At 39.8% G+C, this 26195-nt stretch overlaps 2 protein-coding genes across 2 annotated transcripts in view; one reads left to right on the top strand and one right to left on the bottom strand.

The window, feature by feature from the left end:
* The window catches only part of ST6GAL2 (ST6 beta-galactoside alpha-2,6-sialyltransferase 2), a 53884-nt gene extending 29218 nt beyond the window's left edge, over positions 1-24666 (top strand). The window contains exons 3-6 of the mRNA XM_056329519.1: positions 2037-2134; positions 5290-5391; positions 6502-6676; positions 19588-24666. Of these exons, the coding sequence (XP_056185494.1) occupies positions 2037-2134; positions 5290-5391; positions 6502-6676; positions 19588-19856 (644 nt within the window). The 3' untranslated portion in view covers positions 19857-24666. The remainder of the gene's footprint in view (positions 1-2036; positions 2135-5289; positions 5392-6501; positions 6677-19587) is intronic.
* Positions 12974-26195, bottom strand: part of LOC130145064 (pinopsin-like) — a 92510-nt gene continuing 79288 nt past the window's right edge. Inside the window, exon 5 of the mRNA XM_056329520.1 lies at positions 12974-17311. Coding sequence (XP_056185495.1) covers positions 17084-17311 — 228 coding nt within the window. The 3' untranslated portion in view covers positions 12974-17083. The remainder of the gene's footprint in view (positions 17312-26195) is intronic.

Raw genomic sequence — 26195 nt, forward strand, 5'->3', positions numbered from 1 at the left:
AAAAAACACCCCATGTGTGAGTTCTGAGTTTTGAGCCATGGGCTGTACAGCCTTGGTTGGTGAAGTTGCTGCAGGCAAAAGGCTTTTAGTATTTATCCTCCCAAAAGAAAAAAACAGGCCTAAGAAGGCAGGAGCAGAGGACCTTTCTCTTCATAGGCCTTTAGCTCCCTCTTCTGTGTTCCTATCAGAAACACAGGCAGAAATATTAATTTTTGTTCTGCCTTTTGCCCTCCCCCCATTGTTCTTGAATTAAATTAGCTATGGAAATACCACATGGGTACAGCAAACACTCCCGTTGTGGTCATACTGTTTAATGGGAGACCCAATTATTTTGGCATCATCAGAAAGTAACAGGGATCTGTGATGAAACCCCAGACTTCTTATGGTTTTAAAGTGGATATCTCCAAATACTTAATAAGATTTAAATTAGTTGACTTAAAACCAGCTATTATCAGTGTTCAGCTGCATCCTGGTCATGTGTTTTATGGTGACAGAGAGGTTTTATATCTTGATATGAAGAACCAGCACGGGTAACGTTGGAAATACAGCACACTGTCTTTCAATTAGGTTGTGAACCATACAGTTCCCATTGCCTGACCCAATTCCCAGTTCTCAGACAACAGATTGACAAAAACTTGTCAAATACAGGTCCAAATTTATGTCCTTAAATTCATAAGCAGGTTTCAAGTATAAAGGACCTTTGTTTTTCTTTTCCTTCTCCAAAAATGTGGAGTACCAGCAGCTTCTATTGACTTCATGTTCTCTAGTTCCTACACAATTAAGAAGCTTATGTTTAGGCAGGTGAAGGCTAGGTGTTGAGGCTAGGGTTGTCCCTGCACAGGGACATAGAAAAAGTCTCCACTTCTTAGCTTCTGAAGAGTTGGGCTTGGTGGAGATATGGCAGAAATCTCTCTTTTCAGACACAGCATGTTCAAGCAAGCAAGTATCGTTGAGGCTGGACCGCTGGCTTTATGTCACACTATGTTTTGTTGTCTGGAGTACAAGAAATGTGGACTAAAGGTACGAAAGGATGGAAAATCCCAGTCTGATAGGAGCAGATCTGAACTCCATTGAAGCATGGTGGTTATCTATGGAAACTTCTGCCTCCTCCATCTTTCAGCTACATACAAACACTTTTGAAGTGATCAGGGAAAACCATCTGTATAAACTACCTATAGGTTAAGGCATTACATGCCTGTTTTGGCCTGAATCATATTCTCTGCTTCCATTGATAGAAGGGATAAAAGTAGACCAGGGCCTATTGACAGGGACAGTGCCTTTTGGGCTTTGAGATCCCCTTAAGAGAAGAACTGAAGGGTGATTATCTTTTATCCAGTGGAGGCTTGCCCATAGTGCCACCCTTGACTCGTACTTGACCTATAGCTGCTTTCTATTCTGCATGACTTGGAGGTCAACAGCTCGGGGGGGAGACTTTGACAGTTCAGCTCTGCTAGATCTTTGCTACCAAGGGAGATCCTCTGGTTTCTGTGTGTGCACAAGTTTGTGGACTGACTTCCCTACAGAGACTCATTAAGACTTGTACTGACACTGAGAGTAAGTACACTGTATGATTAATAGGTTTAGGGTAGTCTGAGATTTTCAAGTATTATAAAAGCCTGTGAACCACAAGCTTAGAGTTAAGTTGTTATTTGTTCAAATGTGCAATTAGATATCCTTGCAATTAACATGCTTTTTCATGGAGTAATTCTGTGTAGATTTTGCAATACAAATAGCGAGCAATTATGTGTACTAATAACTTTCCCATACTAACTTTATTCAATTAAGAGAAATATTTAAGTATTGCAAGCTAAATTAATGAATGGATGATTCTGAACTTTTTTCCAGTGGATTTTGATAATGTTAATAACGTATGTAAGATGCAAGAGGATTTTTGTTTGCACATAGTAGAACATTTATCATTCTTAGAATATCAAGATTAGGAATGTGTAAGTTTTACATTCGTTTAGATAATTTGTTTTATTTTACTGTTTTATGTTACTAAGAAAAACAAATTACTCCTTCATTTATGCACCTAGATTCTCATGATGCCGTTCTAAGATTTAATTCTGCTCCAACACGTGGCTATGAAAAAGATGTTGGAAATAAAACAACCATGCGGATCATTAACTCTCAGGTAGGATCTTCCTTTTGTGAATTCAAATCAATGTCATTTCTGTACAGTAAATTAATAACTTCTGAGAAAGTGTTGAGTAATCTAGGAAACAGCTAGTGATTTAAGAGTCATGACGTAGAGCAGGTAAAAGCTCTCCCTTACAGGAATGTTCACACTGCTGTCAGTGTGGAGTGATTGCAGTAGTTACTTGATATCCTTGCTTCAGAAGAATTGGTCTGTAAAGTTTCTCCTCTGTCCTACATCGGTAAAGACTCTGCAGGATGCCAGAGCCATCAGTACAGAAAACTTTCACCACACTGACTCAGGGTTCTTCATAAAACCTGAGCTGTGGGGATCCCAAAGCTCTTTTCTCATATTCTCTAGATCCCCAATTATTTCCTCACTGGAAGGCCAAAGAAATGGGAACTAAGTTTTCTTAATACAAAACTCTAGGCAAGTCAATTGTTCTTTAAAAATGTGGAAAGAACTAGTAAAAAACTTTAATGTACACTGCATATTACACGTAAGATGGGTTTGTTCATCTGAATGGAAATGGAAAATGGGAATTTTTGCATATGGGTGTCAACAAATAATTGTGCATTGAGCTACAGTGACACCTTATGGTTGAGAGTAGTTTTTCAATTTTGAAAAAACTTGCCTGCACTCTGGTCTTGGGCAAACCAAGCTGCTTTCCTCTTTATGAAAGTGCAGCCAAAAACCAACAACAGAATTGCTGTAAAATTTTATGACTGATTGAAATGGTGAGTTTACTTAACACCAGTAGTATGGTTGGCAACGTAGCATGCTCTATACATACTGATTCTGGCTGAATGAGAGCAAAACCTTAATTTACTGTATTTCTTATGAATCAATTTCTTATTCTTTGAGGATGCCCATGCAAATTCCATCCTTGGTGGGTGTGTTCTCTGTGTGTTTAAGTTCATGTTCTTTGCTACCAGAGAGAGGATTGTTCACTGTTATTCCCTTCACACTCATTTTGTAGCTCTTTTGAGGCTGCAAGGACAGACTAGATCTTTGAAGTCATCTGGGTTAAATATGCCCCCTTTCGTTCGCTCAAGGGGAGAGAGCAGAAATACCTTCCTCAGGCTTTAGTGCTGAAATTCATGTATCAAAGAACATTGATCTTAATGTCATTTATTTTACTTTTTGGGTTTTGTTGGGTCTTTTTCCTTATATTTGCCTGCTCTCTGTTTTACTGTTAGCCAAACATCCTGGTGCTGACCATGCCTGAACTTCTGTGCCAGGCAGGGAGGAGGGTTTAGAAACTTTTAGTTGACTAGTCTCAGTAGGCTCCCTGTAGGAGAAGAGAGAAATGCCTCTAGGGAGTGTTCTGAGCTTTGTTAGCTCCATAGTGAATTCAGAGGGACTAAACGGCTCAATTAGGCTGCTGTCCTGCTCTCCGCTGCTTGTGGCAAGCTGAGGTCCTCCTGGTTCCCGGAGCTGCTGCAGTACTCTCCCACTGGGGTGGTAACAGAGGGTCCCATGGTATTCTCTGCTGTGCTGTACATTGCTTGCTTTCCACAAGGCCTCTCAAGAAAACACAGGGCATGGCTAAAGTTCAGGGCAGGACAGCTCACACAGCTACCTCACAAATGTTCGTATTCCCACCACCTTTCTGCTCCTTCAAAGAAAGAGGTCAGAAGCCACCCATGATGCTCTGGCCACCTGCTGAGAAACTGGTCCTCCCATCTCCCAGAGTGAAATCTGCACAGGCCACTTAATAAAATTTGCTTTCCCTACCAGTACTGAAGATGGGTTACCCATACATGTTTACTGACTCTCCTTCCCTCCTTGCTGTTGGAAATTCCTGCATTCAGTTGATTAAAAGGCTGCTGTGGCCCTCTTCTTCCCTCATGTTCTCCACTGTGAAAGCCCAAAGGAGGTGAAGGAAACTGGTGCAGCCACAACAGATATTGTTATTCCAGAAGAAACTCATCTCATACATATGAATGCAGATTCACTAAGACTGAAATTTGTGTGGACAACACCTCCAAAGGGCTCTTGCTTACTGAAAGGCAAGTAAGAGCGCCTTTGTGTGATAACTGTGGAATTGAGCTTTTAAAAGCTTGACCTTTTGGTCTGTTTGCTCTATACTCTCAAAAAAGGAGTTTACATTCTCAGCGACAACTGCTCTGAGAAATGGAGTTGGGGATGTTGATGGCAGCACGACTAATTCTGTTCTTGTTGTAGAAGGCTGATGGAAAGTCATTAAGCTCAAAGTTTATGGTAGGAAGAATATTGCCATGGAAACAATATTATTTTTCTGAAGAAAAATACGCATAATCAAATGTGGCTCATTGGATCCTAAAGGGAAATGAAAATTAGTATGAATTTATTTGTCTGGAATGTTGATTAGTTTAACAGCTGGAGCCAGATTCATGCTGTTTCAACCAATGCTGAAATCATTCAGCTCAATCCTTCCTGAGATTGGATACACCAGGGATCAGAGAGATCTGGTTCGGCATGGAGGGTCTGGGAAGGGATGAGCCAGGAGGAATGAAGAGGAAACTTCCAGTGGGGCAGGAGGATCAGGCAGAGTAGCAGAGGTGGGAGGGACTTCTATGAGAGCAGTAGATCAGAGCAACGTGACTTCCAAAATAGCCCTATCATGTGCCTGTTCCTGGAATTGTTTTGCTAGGTATACCAGCTTTTACAGTCATGGTCTGTTTGCCTTTTTGGAGTTACTTAAAAAGAGACTGACTTGCTATTGAAATGAGAAATCAACCGAAGGCTACGGGGGTGGGGGCAGGCAGGGAAAGACGTTATCTTTGGGGGCTGTAGCCCTTCAAAGAAAGCTGCTCTGAGTCTAAAGAGGATCCTGCAGGCTGTCTGAAATACTGTAGCTTTCATTTTGAAGTTCCAGGATACACACTAATGTTGATAAACAGTTATGCAGCATCTCAAGTGGTCCCATCACATCCCTCACAGATGGAGAGTAATTCAGCATACTGCTACTTCAAACTGTCATGAATGTTTATGGCTAAGCTTTTTTTTTTTTTGTATTTTTTTAACAAAACAAGATGCTTAAAATGAACCAGAATTAAAGCAGGACAAACAGCAGCGTGAGGAGGAGTGTTCATTTTAAAGAAGGATGCCATTTGTCTTTATCCCACTTGCTTTTAATGCTGTGCCATTCTTTGCATCTGTGTTTGCAGATTCTCACCAATCCAAACCATCACTTTGTTGACAGCTCCTTGTACAAAGATGTTATCTTAGTAGCCTGGGATCCTGCTCCCTACTCTGCAAATCTGAATGTGGTAAGATGTCTGCTTGGACCTTCCTTCCCAATCACTCTGAAAACACTGAAGAAAATGAATGTATTTTGTACTGCAGTCTCCTGGTTCTCATTGATCACAATGAACCCCAAGTTCTGTCTTTATCTAAGGAGTGGGGAATACTATTTCTGCATGAATTGGTCAAAACTGGTTTATTGGTCCAAAGCTTTTTAGTAGCCAGCACTTGTACTGGAATGAACTGCTCTGAGATGCTAGGGTAAATGGATGATGGTGGGGTTTTTTGATAAAAGACTGCTGTTTTCACTTAACAATGAGTTTTCTGTCTTTCCCAAGGAGGGAATTTGCTAGATTTCAGGAAGTTTTATCAGGAATGGTGAAGAATTGCATCCATTTTTTCCCACCTTACCCTCTGCCTTCCCAGACAAAATAGAACACTTTAATGAAAACCTCTCTTGGCACCTTCCCCATTTCTCAGGCCTCCTCCCCACTATTCTTCCCTTTGTGTCTACTCCCCCACAGCCATCTGTGCCCTGCCGTCTGCCCCCTCACTGAGAGCAGCAGACATCCATCTGGTTGTCACTGGGGGAGTCTCTGCTTTGGCTGGTGCTGCAGCTCCAGTGGACCAGTTGATCTGACGGTTCTTGGCAGGGGGAGCTCGGGTCTGAGCAGGCTGCAAAGTAGAAAGTAAACTTCATCTGCTGAACTCCCTTAGCAACAGATGCCAGAGACTGCGTGCCTCCTACACAGGCTGATGTCAGCCTGTTCACGTGCTGCTGCTGCTTCCATCAGGGAGAGGGACGCTTTCAGAGGAAGGTTCACCCCCATGCCCGGGTCTTGTGTCAGGGCTCTTTGAACCCCTTGTTTAACATGGGCCTGTGAGGAGGAGATGGGGTTGGCTCATCCTGCAGTGAGTTGCTTGTGGGGAGTCTGTGTATGGAGAAAGGCAACGGAACAGCCCAGACTGAGGATTGGCTTTCTAGAAGAAGCATCCACCAATGCAGGCTGCTTTGCTACCTTTGGTTGTGTTCTGAAGCACCCAAATGAAGCTAGTTCACATTATTGTACAGGTAGTGTTCAAAACACATTTGATACTATAAGATTAAAAGAATTCTTACCTTTTTTTCCTCCCAGTGGTATAAGAAGCCAGACTACAATCTGTTCACTCCCTACGTACAGCATCGCAGGAAGCATCCAAACCAGCCGTTTTACATTCTCCATCCAAAGTTTATATGGCAGCTGTGGGACATCATACAGGAGAACACTAAAGAGAAAATACAACCCAATCCTCCTTCTTCAGGTTTTATTGGTAGGTGTATCAAAGATGGGCTCAGTAGACATGATAGATTAAAATAAAATTTAGAAGTTGTAAATGTGTATATTGCATGAGGATCAAGTCCGTAAACATATACTGTTTGTTCTTGGTGCTCTATACGGAAACAATGGCTAGCTAAAACACACAGTATGAGAGCTAGAAAATAATTGGGTAAATTTAATGTTCTGCTTTCTTGCCCTTTACATCGATTTATAAAACATATGTAGATCTGTGAGAAATTTGTATTATTCCGTGTTAATTTATCTGTTGAGAACCTGCTCAACTCTGAAGTGCTTTGTTGGGATCACAGAGCAGAGATGCATCAGACAAGTGAAAGCATATGACAGATCATAGAGAGAGGATGAAATCACTGGCAGGCCAAGCTGTATTTCCCACACAGATCAAGGAATGGGATTTCCCATGCCAAGTCATGGCTTCCAGTGCTCAATCTGTAAGCACCCAAAGCATCCCTTTTCTTTCTTACACTTGAAGGAGCAGAGTTTCACTGTATTTTTTTGTCCTTCCGTAGTATTTCTTGGGGGATATTTGGCACTGTGCCCACAGTTCATACAGCATAACGACTTATCTGATGTATAGCAGGTCCTGATTGTGAATGTCTGGTGGATGCAAATAATCAAGAGTAGCAAGGCTGAGTCAGGGTCTTCCTTACTCATGCTTCTAAAGGCACAGAGAGCCATAGAACTCCAAATGCTGTCTTCTGTTTGGAAACTCCATCCTTTCCTCTTTGACATGGTAATATTAGTCTATGTATTTGCTGCTGTCAGAAAATGCTTTTTTTTTTATTCTTTCTATCTGAAACTGCAAGCAAAGATACCTGGTATTGCGTCTGACATCGGAAAAATAGTTCTGAGCACTTATCTTGGGCTCTGTGTGCAGTAGTGGCATCCCAGGATATGGTGGAGCCAACCAAAGGCCTTAGGGAGGGTGCTGAAGCTCTCAGAGGGCTGACATGAAGGTGTCTAGGGGATGCTCATCTATGACCTGAGTGGGTTGAACTTACCTGGAGCATGAGTGGAAAGAAGAGGAAGGTTTGTATGTTAGAGGAAGCTGGTTTGACAGTTGTTTAATTCTTGAAGTGAAATTTTTGGAACCTGCTTGTAAAAATTCATAAGGAGAAGACTACTCTTGTGGAATGATCTCACCAGCTGCATTCACATTTTGCAAAAGCATTTCGTGGAGTCTGAAGTTGATAAAAATAGGTTAACAGCTGCTGATAGTAAGAATAGTAAAGAGCATCACTGTGCTGTCAATCTGTACTTCTACCATATGTAAGAAATACTTCTAAAGCTTTCTTTGAAGAAGTGGAGTTAATTTCACTATAAGAATAGAACGGTAATCTTCAACGTCAAATCTAAATGTCCCTGACAAAAAATACCCTTCAAGCAGAGAAAGCTTTGAAAATATCAATCATTAAACAAGCAAAAACATTAACAATAAAAGCTGTACAGATAAATGTACTCTGTGTGTACAAATGCAAATTTGACTCTTTCTCCTCTAATGGGAATTTTATGCTTAGACATTTTGGTAATACTATTATTAGCTTGAAGAAAACCATACAGTAAGACAAGCTTATTGGGAGTCATATCCACCTCATTTGATAACTAGCTGCTGTTCTGAGAGATGCATTTTAAATATTTTATTGGGGAGAGGCTTCCTATTTTGGTAAACTTACGCCTATGCATTACACATGTAATATAAACTGGGAGACAGCACAGAAAAGGCTGGACATAAAGTGCAAGATAAAGTGTAAAAAATATAATGCAGCTTGGCAGAAAACTGAAAAGTCATGTTGGTGTTCCAATCAGGTCTCTCTCAACAACTCAAGCAGCAAATAATCCAGTTGGAACTGAAGCTGGCAGGCACAACCGAGTGCACCTATATGAAAGGCTTATCCTGAATACTGAGCTTCTACCTGATTCTTATAAAATCTATGAAGTTTTTTTCTGTATAATTAATAGAAAGAATGGGTAAGTGATGGCCATCATAAAATATGGGCGTCTTGATTTCAAGAACATATGAGAAGATGGTTTGTTAAATGGCCATGCTGCTCATACCATTGTGCTCAAAACAGCTGTGTGAAGGAAAATAGGCTGTTGTTAAACAGAGGGTCTGAAGTTTCACCGAGGGACTTGTATCCCTGAATCTGAGCTCTTTATAGCATGGACCATAGTGATTCTAATCACTTTATTAGAATAATTTGTTGTTAGTCTGTGTGCATATAGCATGGACCATAGTGGTTCTAATCAGTTCATTAGAGTAACTTATTGCAAGTCTGTGTGCAATGCTGTGCAATTAGAACAAATGCAGGCTCTGTGCAAGGACCTAGTTTGTCCATATTTACACCAGCAGAAGGTCAGGGAGCTCTCTGTGAGCTGCAGCTACTTGTGGAAGAAGAGCAGTAGTTCCTCAAATCATTGTTGCTGCCAGTAGCATGGAAAAGGTAAAAAAAAAAACAATAAAATTTTCTAGATCAAGTGAAGCATTTTGTTTCAAGCTATTTAACTCTCTATAGCCCCAGTTTACAAAATTGGATAAGTGTATAAATTAAAACATGAAAACATCAGACTTGCCTTTCAGGAATGTCAGGAATGTTTTAGGGTAGCGGTAGCCTGTTTCTTCAGTAATTACATTTTTCACCTGACAATTGTATCTATTTCTGCTGCTTAGCAGTATTTATAAGAAACAAGAGTCTTCCAAAAGGGAGGATGCTTCGTGGAACTGCAGCAGTGAGTCAGCATCCTTCAGCAGTGATTGATGTCAGGGAAATCTTTTAACATTGTTATAATAGCTGTATTAAAGTACTTAATTCACAATATTATTAATTTTTTTTCTCTTGCAAAAGGGGCAAGTGGGTCGTTTGTGGGGAAGAGGTAGTCTCACGTGCTGTGACTTCAGGGGAATGAGAGAGTGAGAAGAGGTAGGACCTTTTCCTGGTTGCTCCACCGCGTGGGAGCTAGGGAGGAAAACACTTTCTGCACTTCCTTTGGGGTATGGGATACCCTGTCTTGGCATAACTCTCTCCTGGAGCCCCTGGCTCCCCAAAACCCTGTGTACATTAGCTCTGCACCAGCATGTTGCTGATGAGAGGCAACAGCACTGTGATATCTGGTGGCTGGGGTAAGGGAATGTCCCAGCTGTAGAGGAGTGGAGAGGAGAGGATGGGGAGAGAAGTGTGGCACAGAGCAGGATTGCTTATGCTCTACAGGTTGTGTACAAACTGAGGCACAAGTCTTGAACGCTTCAGTAATACCGCATTTTGTGTACATTCACATACAGTTTGAAACATTTTAAACATGTCAGTGCTTCCAGCCACTTCTGAAATGGTTACACACAGCACGCATACACTATGGAGGTCTAAAACCAGGTCAGATGAATACTACCCAACATAGACGAGCTTCCTTTAAGAACAGAGTTTCTCTGTTCTGCTCCATCTGGTTCTAAACTGTAGATGTTGCTGTCTTTGGTTTTCGTTTAAGTAGCATGTCAGCTCACGGCATCCCATCCGTCACTGGTGCCAGGCTGCACCTTAACAACCTACACACACAGACCCACATCTGACCACAGTCTTTTCGGCTAAATTTGTTATCACTTTGACATTGTTTTCTATCCAACCTGTTGATGGGTGTAAATTCAGGACATTGCTGAAAGTAGGCTGAACTCATTGCCTTCCAGGTTGCATCCCGTTTGTTAGGTGTTACTTCTGGAGGTGTAATGTCTAGGAAGGATTAACTTGGTACAGACAAGTGTTACCTCTTCACTTCCTATAATACAGTTTTCACTGTGAAATATGAACGGTCTTCCTCCCCATTTTCTGAACATATGAAAGCTCAGGTTTTAGTTGAGTCTGATAATGAATAAATTGCCTGTCTCTATTTTTACCATTCTGCTATAAGAAAACTGTTTCTATAACTTCCTTGGAAGAATGTGTAAACAATCTAGTTCTGACCTTACATTTTTGTCACCTGAAGACCAAGACGGTAACTGCTTTCTTGAGTTTCTCAAGAGCAGCATTCTGTGTGCATTGGAAGGGATGGTACATTAGCATTAGGAAAGTTTGAAGGCTTGTTAATAATGTCTAGGTTATAGACAAGCTTTTCTATAAAGATTTTGCTTCTGTCTGTTGTTTACTAACTGGATTTTCTATTAATTCCTACTTACTATAGTCCGTCAGTACATTTTGTTAGCTTACCTCTTAAGAGGTGATTTTACTTGAAATCCACATTTATATACCCCTTATATACTCAGCAGCTTATATCTTTTTAAAAAGCTATATAAAAGCTCTTACTGTCTTTTTATTTTTTTACTCCCAAATCAAAACATGACCTGTGTAGATTTTTACATTTTACGTTGTCTGTGTAGGTGGTAATCTGCCGCGTGTTGTAGCTTTTAAGTGTCACATATGAACCACTAAACGCAAAGTTATAATTAAGCCCAGATTACTTTATTGTTGCTAGAAAGAAAGACTCGTTTGAGGCTTTACAGTTGACATTACAGATTTAAGTTATGCATCGTTAATAGTTGATAACGTTATTTTAATCTTCATTTGCATGCATCGAGACAATAGCACAAGCAAGACTATCATTACACTGCGACATCGTCAGATCATTGTATGACTAAGAACTGAAATTTAAAATGGCTTCAGAGAGCACGTTGAGTAGAAGGATGCAGCTGATCTCCAGCTCTGCTTACAAAAAATACGCTTGGATGAACTGAAAGAAACAATTTGACATACCAAGAGTTGCCTTTATTACTGTTACTTACTCTGCTATTCGCCAGCAGTTGGTAAAGGAACAGAACAGTGCTTACTCTTTCCAGCCCAACTTTGTTCAGGTATTATCACACAAATAAATAATACCTCCAAAGACGTAAGGTTGAAATTCTTCTTGCTCTAATAAAAAGCACTCTAAAATTTAAGCATCTCCAACTTCCTGAAATACAGAGATAAAAGAGCAAACTCTTCTCTTACAGCACCCCAGATCACTCAAAAATCTTTACTATCATAGTGTATCACCCAGATTTGAATAATGCATTTAAAATTATATGATATTACTGGCCAGCATTTTCCAGTCTACGCTCATATTACAGAATATATTATTGGGATTAACATAGCTTTTTGCGTTCAACATTAAGTGATAAATATGTCATTTTATAGGTCCACTATATAATGTGAGTTCTGTACATCAAAGATGACAAGTATTGCACAATTTATTAAGCTTAGGCACAGGGCCATTTGGTGACAGTTACATTTCTTTATTATCTGGTTTTCTTGTGCTTGGTATTTGTCATAGTTCATGAACTAAACAGGTAAAAGAAAAAATTTTTAGAAATACAGTATTTTAAAAGGCAGAACTACTTTTACTATCTCTTCCAATGAACAACTGAGGCAGATTTGGCCCAGTTTCAAGGGGTGACAGATTTTCTTGTGGGACCTGAAATGCAATCAGGAGAGACTATAGTAGACTGACACATAGAAGACTGTACATTCTAAATGCTTTATGATTATTCATAATGCTTTCAAGTGCACTGATTATCAAACATAAACTTACTAGTGTGTCTGGCTAAATTGTTTTCTGTAACTAAATTTGTGGTGTGTGTGAAATGAGACACATTATGAGTATAATAATCACATTATATGTATTTAAACGTTTTCAGTATCTCTTACATTTTGTTGAAATGAAGCTGAGTTCTTGCTGAATGTTTGAATTACACTTATTATTCTAGATGCTTTCATACAGAATCTGTTGTATTCAGGTATATTAAACTATATTTTATTTACTTGCAAACTAGAGAACATTATTTTTAAATTAGTGTGCTCACCGCAAAGCCTAATTGTACTGTACAAGGGATGCATGCTGGAAATTCAAAACCTCTTGAGTCATTACAATTGCGAAGAACAAGTTGAAAAACATTTTCTCCTTTTGATTAGAATCCAGATTATATGTTCATTTGTATAAATCATCAATGCAAGGAATTTAATTTTAATTTAATTCTGAGTTAAATATTTTCAGAGCAGATTGTAAAAGCTCAGGAGTTTATTTGTGCCAATTGGACTGAGTTTAAGCCATACCCAACATTCCCTGACACCATAGATATCTGCCAAATAAGGGGAAAAAGTAACACATCTTTCTAAGGATTCTGAAATACTAATATTTTGAATATTTATATTCAAATATATATTCACATATATAATAAATATTATAAATAATGTTTAGAGTATTTGAATATAATATTTTTAAATATATAATATTTTATTAGCATCTAATATTCTACTGTTATAACAAACTTGCAGGTTGACTGTTTCTCTAACAGCCACATCATTTCTTTGGGAAAATATTTTTAAAAGAATATTCTATGCTCACAATCCTTTTGGTTTTGGTTTTTTTTTTTTTTGTCCAGTGTGGTATCCAGGAACATTGCCATTCACCTATAAAACATTCATAAAGCACAGATTTGAATGATCTACTATAAAACAACTTTTCTGCACACAGGCAGAATTATTTTCCATTTTTCCATTTTCATAGTTGTAATCCAAATGGGACTTTCAAAAATCCAGCAAGGGTATTAGAATTAGAGTGGCCTATGCAGAAACACCTTCAGCTGTGATTTTGAGTGTATGGTTGCACCAGTCATAGTTGCCAAAGCTAAAATCATGCCAGATATCCTGACTTTTTCATTGCTGTGAAATTTAGATTGGATATTTAAGCTCTAAAAGTTTTAAAGGTTAAACATCAGATCTGGAAGAGACCAAGTCTGATGGTCGTTTTCACATGGGCTTGCTGGTTTCAGAGTCATGCCTACAGTATGAGTTGCGCATGCTTCAGTAAACTTCTGGAAAGATTCAACAGCTCCATTCCCATCCTTGGAGTTATGCAGTACTGGGCTGGACAGGCCCGCAAGCGACCTGGTCTGACTTCAGAGTTGTCCCTGCTCTGAGGGGACTCTGAACTGCCCGTACAATTCCCTCCAGACCCCCTCCACAGATCTCACGGCAATGTCATGACTCAGACAAATGGCAACATTTCTGCTGGTTTGTAGTGGAGTTTAACGGGTTCTTGACCAGATTCCCTAGGCACAGTAATAATACTGCTACTACTAGATTAAACCAATTAATCTAGTTAACCTAGTTTTTACAAGCTTTTTTAGGGCCCACTAATGAAAAGCAGACTTTGTGCTGTGCCCCATGGACTTCTCTCGGCATTCTTTCTAAGGAGTACTTCACCCTTTATTGATGTTTGCATGCTATAGATAGCCTATAGGCTTTCCCTTTCACTTTGTAGTTTTTCCTAAGCTGTGCATGTCCTCTTGCCTTCCCTAAATACTTTGTAATTCACTGCCTTCACTCCTATTCCTGTAACTTAATCCTTATGAGTGTAAAAAACCAACCAAACAACAACCATCTCCTCTCAGCTTAATCATTGCACGTAAAATTTACTTCTCTTTATGGTCCATGGCTAAGTCAGTCGGAGAACAGGACTCATGACATCTAGCTTTAGCTGTCTCCAGTGCAGGTACGTATTTGTGTTAGTCAGCCTCAGACTTAGTAGAGCAAAAAATGGGCACCTCTTAAGACCTGTGTTCCCTTCTACATGTGAAATTTTCATCCCATACTGGGAGTGCAGGTAGAACTTACGCAGTACAGGTATCGATGCAGCCGCTCAGGCTTTCTGTACAGTCAACAGAAAGAAACAGGAACTTTTGGGGTATGACTTGTATGATCCGGTTTTAAATGTCTACTCTGGGATGAGTAGACATGTACGGCTTCCTAAAGGTGCCCACTTTCTTGTACTGACAGCAAAGGAGCCTGTGATACCTATCTCAGGTGTGGGTAACTGCACCAGTGGGCACATTTGGTCAGGTGAATTACACCTTGTTTTCCTTTCTTCTCACAGTGCTCCTGGAAAAGCCAATTATATTATTTTTTTACAAAGCTCCAAAAGCTTCTGACCTAGGAGAGTGGAGGAGAAGGTGCCTGATAGCAAGAGCCAGACTCGTACTTTCAGTTTCTGCCTAGTCACTAGAGAGGAACACTTACTGGGAACAATTCATCCCATCCTAAAGTAGGCATCTAAAATAAGTCAGATGAATTGTGCCCTAGAAATGCCCATCTCCTGCATTGTCTATAAAGAGTGCTTGAGACCAGCTAGGTCAGAGATGGGCATGAACATCTCAGCAAGATTAATTCTGTCCAGACTATAAAGTGCTGGGACAATGACCATCTCATCATGCTCATTAATGTCTCCTTAGGTCATGTGTAAGCCAATCTGCTGTTTTATAAGTAGTAATTGTGCATTGACTGGAAACTAACTTAAGGACTGTGAGCAAAGACAAATATTGAAGTGTATCATATGGAAATTCTTCACCCTACAGGCTATCAAACAGTGTAGTTTTCATTCATACCGGTGCTGATGATCAAGGAGAAGTGCTGAGATGTGAAACAAATTTGCAGATAATATTGAATTGGGCAGTGATGTGAAAAGTACATGGCCAAAATAAGTAGATAGGCATGTACTCTGCAGGCAATACAGGGAAAGGAACTAAACAAGTGACACTTGGAAACTACAGGTTAATACATGCAGGAGGAAACATGAAGAGATTCAGCCGCAGAAGAGAAACCTGGGAAGCGCTAATACAGAAAGAGCTGTGTAAAGATAACAAACGGGAAACAATGTAGGACGACTCAGAGTAGACTGGCAAGCAAAACAGGTTAACGGAAGCAAGATCAAGTCAGTAAGCAGTCAGGTGCATACCTTTTTTTATCTTTGAGATTGCATCCAAAGCATGAAGCTTCAATTGTAATGTAACAAATATTCTGGGGATCATGTAAGTGCCAAAAAGCTACTGGTAGTTTCAAAAAAATGTTAAGATCAGTGAAGGTAACTGGAGGAGAGAAGGGAAGATGGAAAAACTGAGTTGTGAGGTAGATGAAAATACAGACAGCTTGGCACACTTATACTTGCTGGATACTGATGTCAGTAACTCACTGCAATGTTAATACCAAGCAAATAGAGAAACTGAGTGAAAGAGTGATGCTATAAAATATGGGCTGGAACATGAGACCCGTAGCCCAGGGAGATCCGTTGGCAGCCCTATTCTAGGGACTTAAGAAAAACAAGCCAGACATGGCATTAGAAAGTAAATAGTATAAAAACTGGATATATCCTAATCCATGGACTGGTTTAAATGTCCTCATGGTCTAAACTGTTGCTGTTCTTTTAAAGATGCTCCAAATAATGTTTTTTGTAAACTTACATGGCAGTAATAGCTCTACAACACTAGGGCTGTCCCCTGTGGAGGGGCATTCACATCCTCTAATGCACAAGACAGAAATGAACCCATTTTTTCCCCTGTTTTAGTGAGGACTGTGTTCATACAAAGAAAACAGCTTATTTTCCAAAAAGACTTATCTTTTTTTTCCCCCTCTCCCCTTTTTTTAATAATACTATACTACCTTCTGTTTTTGAATGAAACAGCAGGAGCATATATTTCCAAGGGACAGTCTGGGGGCTGCGGAGGGACCTACCTCCTCATGTTCATGTAGACTGAGTGTGTAATCCTGCATGCCCAGGGATCTCACCCATAGGTGGTTGGGATGGGGGCGATGGTTGTACTGCACTGTTGGTCTCTTTGTCTGTAGTGTTAGGGGTGCTAAAGGACAAAAAGTCTGGCACTGACCATGGGTTTTCCCCAGAGTAGTGTTTGAGCATTTGACACGTGCACTGGGTCTGGAAGTCTCTGGAGCACTCCCGTTTCCACCAGTACAGGTAAGCCTTTAGCCCAAGGACACCTCTGTATGTGGTAATCTCTAGTCATCGTTCAAGCTCATCTTTCAGTTTGTTGACCCTAGACTTCAACACAAAGATGTGCTGTAAATTAGCTGTTACCACTCAGAAACTAGCCTGTTAAGTCACTGTCTTTCCTCCCATGAAACATTATTGCCTAGCATGAGCAAAAGCTTGAGCGGACTATCAAAAAATAAGTTATTTATGAGCAACCTAATCTGAAATCACAAGACAATGACTGGATGGACAAGACAGGAAAGGCAAGAAGCTAAACTAGATTGCCCAGCGTGCCTTTTAGATTGATTCTGGAGGACGTTGATCTCCCTAACACTCTACCGCTTCTAAGTGCTCCATTAACTAATTTACAGGAAAATCAATGATAATGCTTAAAATTTTGTCATTATTGAACCATACCTGCAGTGATGTGGCCATCTTTACTGTTATTAAGAAAATTATGAGAGTCCCAATTTTTGTTCTTGAGAGTTTTCCTATTCCACAAATGGCAACTCCCTTTGTTAATTTCAAGGTTAGCTGAGTAATATGGCAGTGAAATGAAACACACTCCAGTTAAGGCTTGTACTTTCCATCAGGGCCAGTTTTCCTAAGACATTGGTGCTGCAGCTTTTGAAACTGGCTCCAGGCTTGGTTCGGGGTGCAGGAGAGAAGTCGCTTTACTGTCTTTTTCTGGACGTGGTTCATTATTGCACACGTTCCCACCATCCGTCCTCTGATTCAGCTGGATAACAGTTACCTTGGAGTGACAGGTGTGCTCTCCATCAGTGGAGGAGGGACGCTGGCAGTGGAAAAGCTGACGAAAGCATTTGTAAAACTGAAACAACAAACAAACAATTCTAGCCATAGTTGCTAGGCAGGCTGAAGTTTAGAGCATCTCTGTAACAGCTTGGAGGCAGGGAAACATGGTTTATTAAGCTCACACTTTTTGCTCAAATAGGGATTAAGTATTTTTTCACTGTGAATCTGTGTTTCTTGCTGCTTGAGACTAAAGTTCACTTAAATTTGTGGACTTTTCCTTAGAAACTGATATGCTTAGCTTTTCTGAGACCATAGACTGTAGAGTGTAAAGCTGTAGAACAATCTAAAACATTTTCAGAACCTTTCATTTATGCTAAAAGAAGATTTAATCACAGAAGTAATTGGTTTTCAGTTACTTCACACATCAGGCAGGGAAAAATCATTTTGATAATCTAATGATACACAGCAGGGAGAACATAAGGTTCTTTTCATTAGCAAGCCATTGAAATCTCTGTGTTCCCGAACTGCAAACTAAACTTCAGAAAATGGCTTTGCTTAATTAATGAACCAAACTAATTTTTTATGTTAATACATTTCACTTGTGAGAGCTACCCAAAACACCTTTGATGCTTTATGATTCTAAAGCTGTTGTACAGAAAAAAACAATTCCATCAGATCTCATTGGTAAGTGCAAAGTGAGCAGAATTATACAGCTGTCTCCTCTGAGAACTGACAGTCATTTTCAACGGGTAGGGATACCAGCAGCGCAACAAGTACTTCCACACATTTTCTACATATTTTTAAGTGAAACAGAAAAAGGCTCCCGGAAGCTGTGATTGATGTGAAAAGTATTGCAGTTGATTAATATGTGGTATTACTCCCTTTGAAAATGTTGCAGTTGCAACAGCAAGATTTCTCATTTTAAAGCTACAAAGGCCTTCTGTTAGTATGGTTTTACAGTTGTGCTGCAGGAAAACAAAGGTTGCATAAGCCCACCTATCTTCCTCCTGAATCTGTCCTGGTCTTGTTTTGATCTTGAGCATGGGATAAGGGGATTAACAGCATCTTAAGATCAAAGTGAAACTTTGCCTGGCTTTAAACAGGAAATTAATTTCCACATGGCCTTTTTTAGCCTCTGTTGACATTGCAAATGATAGTCTGCCATTGACATGTGGCAGGAAAAAATGGGTTGCTATTTTGTGGGTTCCTGCTTGCCGAGCAGGAGGTGGTCAGGGGCTTTTCCTCATAACAGCACTGCTCTAGGAAGGAATTCACCTTCCTCAGCCTCTCCTTGTGAAACTCTTCACCAAGCTGTCAGAAGCTGTGGAGTTTTGTGCCACCGCTACATGGCTGATGTTTCTTTATATGCCCTTCTGCATGTATTAGGCTGCCTTCTTGGTGTTGTCTTCCTGGAGAAGCAAGTGGATGGGAAAAGTGGAATTCATTCAATTCCAGACTAAGAAAGACCAACATTGTAATATGGTAGAGATGTTTCAGGGAGTACATTGATGCCCTAACATTGCCAATGATCTGAATGAACCACCCAAAAGTTGTCAAGGGAAGAAACATGGGTGACACTGGCCCATCTCTCTGTTCTTGTTTCCCTTTGCCATGGTGTACAAAAACGTAACGGGAGGTCAATCAGATTCTTCATAGCCTTGAAGATTAGTATGTGTGTAAATATATGCAAGACACAGATATCCAAAAGCATAGAGGAGGAGGACTGAAGGGACATACCTGGATTTTTTTTATATCTCTTGTACATGGCAGATCAGAATTTAGCTGTGGAAGTGGTAGAAGTACCAAGAAGAGCTCCATAGAAAAACAGCTGCACTTGTGTATGTATGTGTTCTGTATTCTGCCAGCAAACGTAAAGACCTGAACTGTCCTGTTAACTAGCTTCAAGAATTGATAATATAAAAGAAAACCAAGAAAAATGATCAGCTGACTCAAAAAAATCAGCATGCAGCTGTATTAGGTCCCTGATTCTTGTGTGGGATGTTCAGTAGACAGGATAGGGTAAATGGGGGGAAGGTGGGAGAGAACAGTTTTCTCACTCGAGGAGGCTGATGGTGCTATGCAAGCCCTGTATAGGCTTTTTATTCTTTCCTTATGATTTTTGTCCTACCCTGTCAGCTCTGCAGGGATCGCAGTCTTTATGTATCAGGTACAAGTGAAAGCTGCTTTAATAAAAGGAACTACTACAACGCTTAATGATTTTACAGGAGTAATGCTTCAGGTGTGCAACAGCAAAGGAAAGCAGGAAAGAAAAACGGACTGGATGACTACAGGGAAATTTCTGTGAGAAAGCTGAAATTTGGGGTTCACTTTTGTTTTCACTTTCTGTTCCAGGTATCCTCATCATGATGTCCATGTGTAATGAAGTACACGTGTACGAATACATCCCTTCAGTCCGACAGACTGACCTGTGTCACTACCATGAGCTCTACTATGATGCAGCTTGTACCTTAGGGGCCTACCACCCACTGCTCTATGAGAAGCTGTTGGTGCAGAGGATGAACAAAGGTTTGCAGGATGATTTGTATCGGAAGGGGAAAGTCATTTTGCCAGGGTTCAAAGCTGTCAAGTGCCCTGAGCGAAATAATTTCCCACACTTGTAGAAGACAGTCCTTCAGAAACAATGTGCAATAAGGTACTACTGTCGTACTATAAACAAGAGAATACTTGAAAAATGTATTGTAGACCAATCTAGTCTTGAGTCTATAAATTGTAATTAAGTAGCAGACATGAGAAATACTTCTTTTCTGAGCCTGAGTATTTATTACTGCTTTGCAAATAGTTAAAGAAAAAAAAAAAAGGCTTAGTTCATGAAAGGTGCAAAGGACATACTTAGGCAGAAATATAATGTATTGTTGTGGGTGTGACTGTAAGAATTTGTTGATGGTCTCTTATGCCACATATGCTAGACTGTAACTTTTTTTTAATGAACTTAAAATTTAAGTGTCAAACCTGGCATTGTGAAACAGCCTGTATTGTTCATGCAGAGAGCAGCCAGCCGAACAATGCAGCATTTCTCATGGCTCTATGGGATTTTCACTCTTCAAGAATGAAGTAATCACTACTCTGAGCTGTGCTGTCATTGACTAGAGTAGACTTTAATTCCCCTTCATACGCAGGCTCAGTTACAGGCCTCCAACTGTGTAGGGGGCCTTATTGTGGCTACGAAATCAGTGCAGATGGAGACGGCCGTACACACAGCTAAACCAGTTAAACTACTGGATGTACTTTTGATGCCAGACTCCCATGCTTACACTGACTGCACAGGTCAGAGGGAAAAGAGAAATGTCTCATTTCTTTAGAGAGCCACAAATATATTTCTAACGCATTTAGGAAAAATATCTCTCTGGGAAGCCTATCAAAAGGTGTGAAATGGAAATGATGCTTTCCCCTGGTCTGCATTGATAAAGATCCAGAGAAAGCCAAGGGAGTCTGTGCAGCACTCACATCACACTGAAAGCAAGTGTAGAGAGAGCTCACCTTTGTGCAGCAAAGATAGCATTCAGGATTACAGACATAATTTGTTAGGTATTTCACTGGGATCTGAATCAAACTCACTTGTTCACAAGATGTTGCTGTTAAGAAAGTATATTTTTCTGACAAAAGAAGAGGATATCAGCTTTTTTTATTTAACACTTGCAAGACTATACCCCAGAGAAGCTGTAATGCCTGCAAAAAAACTGACTGTGGATTGCAGATGGAGAATTTGATATTTGCCTTCATAACACACAATGAGAATATTCTCTAAGGCACTTCTAAAAATCCACCTGGTTGCTAATCTAGTTAAAACATTACGTTCCATGGCAAGACTTCAGCTTCAGATTTTCTGAGTAGAAGGAGGTTAATGTTATTTTGTGAGTTTGGGGGTTTTTTTGTAACTGTACTGTTTGGTTTAGGGTAAGTTCAGCAGGAATGTATGTACACAAAAGCACAGCTATAGCCTACTCATGGCCATTCAGTAAAAAGCAGACAGCTCAAAGATGCACTGAAAAGAATAGCTGAGTGGTTGTGGTGGAAAGTACTTTTTGTGTTTTGTGTTAAGTAACAGAAAGGCAAAAGAGTGCAAAAAACATTAATCACTATTTCCTTTTCAATATTAATGTAAGTATAATCAAAAAATCCTTTTTCTTTCACTCTGGTCTTTGCATCTGATTTTACTTCCTCAAAAGTGGAATATATGTATGTGTCTTATATAGGACTTAGCCTTCTTTTTGCATATAGTCTCTTAATTTGAGCTTTATGATCCTCTTAAGATTCCTCTTGTTGACAGAAAATATGTCCAGATGATCTAAAAACTGTACTTCTGTGTTGTGTGAATGGTTATGTCCATAAATCATTTTTGTACATGTCAAGATGAATAGGTTTTACCCATATTAGCCTTAGATTCTGGATATATTATTACATACTAATTTCTTTTTTAACATTATGTATGGCAGCAACTTTTACTCTTGAAGTCAGTAACACTGTTCTTCAATCATGTGGAGAATAGATAACCTACATGGAACTAATCTCTATTTTTCCATATGTTTGGTACCCTGTTTGCAAAACATACTAAGTCTGAACAGTGTGATCAAACATGTCCCTCCTGTATGCTGTGTTAGCTACCACATGTTTGTAAAGGAAGGGAGTTTATTAGCTTTCTAGGACTAGTGAGTATACTACTTTTCCATAAGCAGGAAATCCTCAGTTCTGAAAAGAAAAAAAAGTGATACCACTTTGGTCTGAAGCCACTAACCTTTTACTTTGTTTTCCACAAAGAAGAAAAATACTAACTGCATTATTCAACTACCCACAGCAGGGCTATGTTGTATTATTCCCTCAGTAATTTGTCAGAATAATCAGCATAGCTGTTGTACAGAACAAGGCAAATTATAAAGTTTCATTTAACAAGTGCTCAGCGTACCTACTTAATACATCATTTAAATAACAATGCAGAACCAGGTCTGAGATGTTATAAAATGAACTGTGCATTTTTATTTTACTGGACCGTGTGCATTCAAGCCCTCCCAGCAGAAACTTTTTCATTGCTGTATCCTGATTTATACAGCAATCAGTGCTCCTTCTACAAGTGCAGATGTGGGTGCTGTAGCGCCATCACCTCAGAAGATGCCGCAGAGCTGTGCTGCAAAAGTGTGCTTGCTCACAGAGGAGGAAGACCAATTTGTGATGCCCATCTTTAAAAAATAAGCATCTCTGGCATGTTCTCCCAACACTGGTTTCCACTGTGATGTTTCACTGGTCTGCCTGCTCAAACACCTTCTGGCTGCTTAAACTGATTTTACTCCCCTACCTTGTCTTGGCCTCCCTTGGTTTTTGGCACAAGTGCAAGCGTGCCTGATCTGCTGAGGGGCTCACCTCCACTTGCTGCAAGAGGGGAAGGAGCAGAAATAAATGGGGAATGTAAAGGACCTACAGAGGTGCTCCCCTCGCCACTTGTTTACACTCTGAGACTTTAGCATTGCTGGCTTTTGTAAGAGCCCACCAAGTATTTTTGCATTGATGGGCATTTCCCCATCCCTCATGAGGGTAGGGAGATCTTTACAAAGAATCACATTCAGTGAACTTAAAACAGTGAGCGTGTAGTAACACTGGACCGTGTATCTTTTAATAATAATAATAATAATGCATGAGAATGGTAGTTTCAGATACGTATATTAAATACAGACAATGTGAAAGGAAATGCATTTCCCCCCCCAGATTTTGGGGTTTTTTGGGAAAAAGATAACAGGCATGGCTTCATAGCTCTCCCGTGTGGCTGTCACACATGAACAGAATGGAACGGCGCTGTGGACAAGAGAGGTTTGCATAAACCCGGCTCTTGAGGTGCATCATCAGCCAAGCAAATGCCTTTGCTGTTGGGCCCCTGAGCTCCCTTTACACTTGTTGCAATAATGCAGGTTTAAAATTTATGGAGTTTTACTGGCAAGTAGGAGTGAGTTGCCTTCAAAAGCTGTTGAGGCTCATTTCTGTGCCCTGTTGCTGTGGACAGCAGTTGAACTTAGCTGAAAGAAACTGGAAACACAGCAGCAGCTTAACGAACATGCTGAGTTTATGCTGAATGTCATTATGCTCTTTTTTTCCACTGTGACTTCTGTAGCTTTTCTGACTTGCGGTGCTTATCATTTTATGCATTCAGCCTTTGGATGGTTAAATTAAGGTATTCTTCTGTTTATTCAAGAAAAAAATATATGAAAGATTTTGCCTCATTTTGAGCCAAAATGGTTTTGCTAGGAAAAAATACTATTTTTTCCATTACTTTATAGTTCTAAAGGTTACCCGAGTGTAAATTCACAGCTCGGTCGGTCATTCCTTGGAATAAACTACTACATCTTCTTTTTTTCACCTTGCTGTGAAGTTTTATGTTGTTGAAACTCTGGTAAAGCCAATGAAATTACCATGGTACAAGAAATACGTACCTTTGGAGAGAGAGAGGGGTGATTTATACAGTCTGATCCACACTCTCTCTGTACAAATTTAGATAAATCATTGCATGTCTTTGGTTAGGACACTCATCTTTGGTAAAAACATGCAAATTCTGAATTTGTTGCTGTAGATCTCTTGCCAAAGTCAGGAAAACTGATACAGTTTTATTCTTAAATGAAGACAAATGTCTACCCTCAGTGGTTGCATAGACTGAACACAGTCATTTTAAAGACAGATTGAATTAAACAGTTCAAAACTCTTGTAGACCAATCCAATCCATAGTGGGGGGGTTATTTTTTTAGTTCCTTTATCTTCAGCAATTTTTAAGGATTATAAATGCCATTTGGACAGTGATACAGACATACCATGAAAAGGAATATTAAATGCATTGACTGCAAAAATAAATGGCTACTATTCTTCCCTTCATGCTCTCTAAAGTTGATGCTTATTGAGTAAATGAAATTGGGTTTTGAAGTAGGTAATTCAGAAGACTGTCATTAGAAAGCATCTGAATGTTTCTCGGGAGTACCCTCTCACACACAAGGAGGATACCTGATTTAACTGTTTGAAATTTAAAGTAGCCCATGCCTGGGCGTACCTGCATCATTGAATGAATTTTGACACTGCAAATTTCTTCTCTTTGGCTTAGTGATCAGGTTCAGAGTGTTGTTCTTGAAATAAAGAGTTGTGTGTAAAAGCCTTACGTTTATTCATATCATCTCATCACTCTTATAATGTGTAGTCATTGAACTATTCAAATATAGACTGTGTACTTTTTTAATAGCTTTGAGAATTATTTTGTATGATGATTTTTTTAAATGAATGTGTACTCTAATAACAAAGCTGAAGATTTTACAGGAGTCACATTTTTAAGCAGTGTTTGTATACATTTTAACACTTTTTATATTTTCTATTATGATTTTGTATATTTTTATGTATGCACAGTGTACAGATTTTTTCCTGTAAATAAAACATTTGTTTTCATTTGTTTAGGAGTGCTGGTCTTTTCATATAGCCTTGAGTGAATGACAATGAACTGCAGGTAGAACAAAACGGGAAGGTGCCCGTCTGTTCTGCCCACAATTGCAATGAAATTTCAAATGGAAACAGACAGACTGACAAGTAGCTTTCACAGTAAACTACAGAAAAGAGGCAAATATTGTAAAGCCAGTTTTACTTCAAAATGAGTATGTCTACCCAAGCAGCTGCTCTAGGATTCCCCTGAGAGAATACACCATACTGCTCTATGTTTGGCAGTAAATTTCTTGGGCTAGTCAAGCCCTCTAAGGAGGTCACGTTCTGATGACTTGATACTGTACTCAAAATTCTGGTAAACTTCAGCTAAATGGCTGTGCCACCCATTCAAGGAATCCAGTGTCATGTTTTAAAGAATAAGAACAGACCTTTTTATCAGTTATTAATTAAAATGAAAAACAACTTCCTAAAGGGAAAACATAACTTGCCATTCAGTTTGTGATGAAATACCATAAAATTTTACCACTACAAGTCTGCTTACATCCATTAAATGTGAGGCATTCTGCTGCTTTTGGCAGTCTGAACTGTGCAGTGGCCGGAGTTGGGCCGGTGGAGGTGATAGTCATTGTTTTCATCCCAGGGAGTCACCGTGAGTCCATGCTGACAATAAAGCTAGTTACACATTAGTGGAACAATGGAAGTTGGATTGCTGTCACATAAACTCCCGGCAGCCAGTAATCGTGCAGCTCATCCCATGTATTACACCAGCTCCTGGCAGGCAGTGTTGAGGGGCTAATTACTATATGTCATGATATGCAAGTAACACCTCTCAGAAAATGCAGAACAATGAGCTCCGCTAGGGGATAAACTGAATGCTGGGATGCATGAACGAAGCAACTAATGGATGCTTTTCAAATTGATCAACTTTGCTTTTACTGTATTTTTTTCCCATTTAAAAAACAACAACAAAACACTATCACTATTCCATCTAATAAAGTGCTCAGTCGACTTCATTGTCTACAGTGTGAGAGAGGACATTCTTTTCTTACTGCAAACAAACCAGTATTACAGGAGGAGGTTGAAACCCATGAACTATATTGGATGAGGTACAGAGAACATCTTGCTGTACTCCCTATTCTTTAGCAATTACAGCTGTAGGAGGCGTGACATTACCTTTCTGATCATATCTCTGGGAACCTTGAAGGCAACTCATTTTCAGGTTTATTCCCAAAATTTGACTGCCCTTTTCTGAAAAACATGCCTTTGAAGGAAGTATCTTTTATCTATTTATTCATAGAAGTCATCTGTGTTTCATTTGAGCAGCTGAAGGGCATAGTTCCCTGACAGGTTCAACTTCATACAGGCATTTTGGCCCATTTTATCTGCATTATTAGCTTGCCTATTGTGATCTGGCTGAAAGACGTGTCAGGATGAGTGCTCCAACTTTCTGTCCTGACTGCAGCATGAACCTGTTGAAGTGATTCTCCCCCTCTGCTCTGGTGAGACCCCACCTGCAGTGCTGCATCCAGCTCTGGGGCCCTCAG

This window comes from Falco biarmicus, chromosome 2 (genome assembly GCF_023638135.1).
Source record: "Falco biarmicus isolate bFalBia1 chromosome 2, bFalBia1.pri, whole genome shotgun sequence".
Taxonomy (NCBI): domain Eukaryota; kingdom Metazoa; phylum Chordata; class Aves; order Falconiformes; family Falconidae; genus Falco; species Falco biarmicus.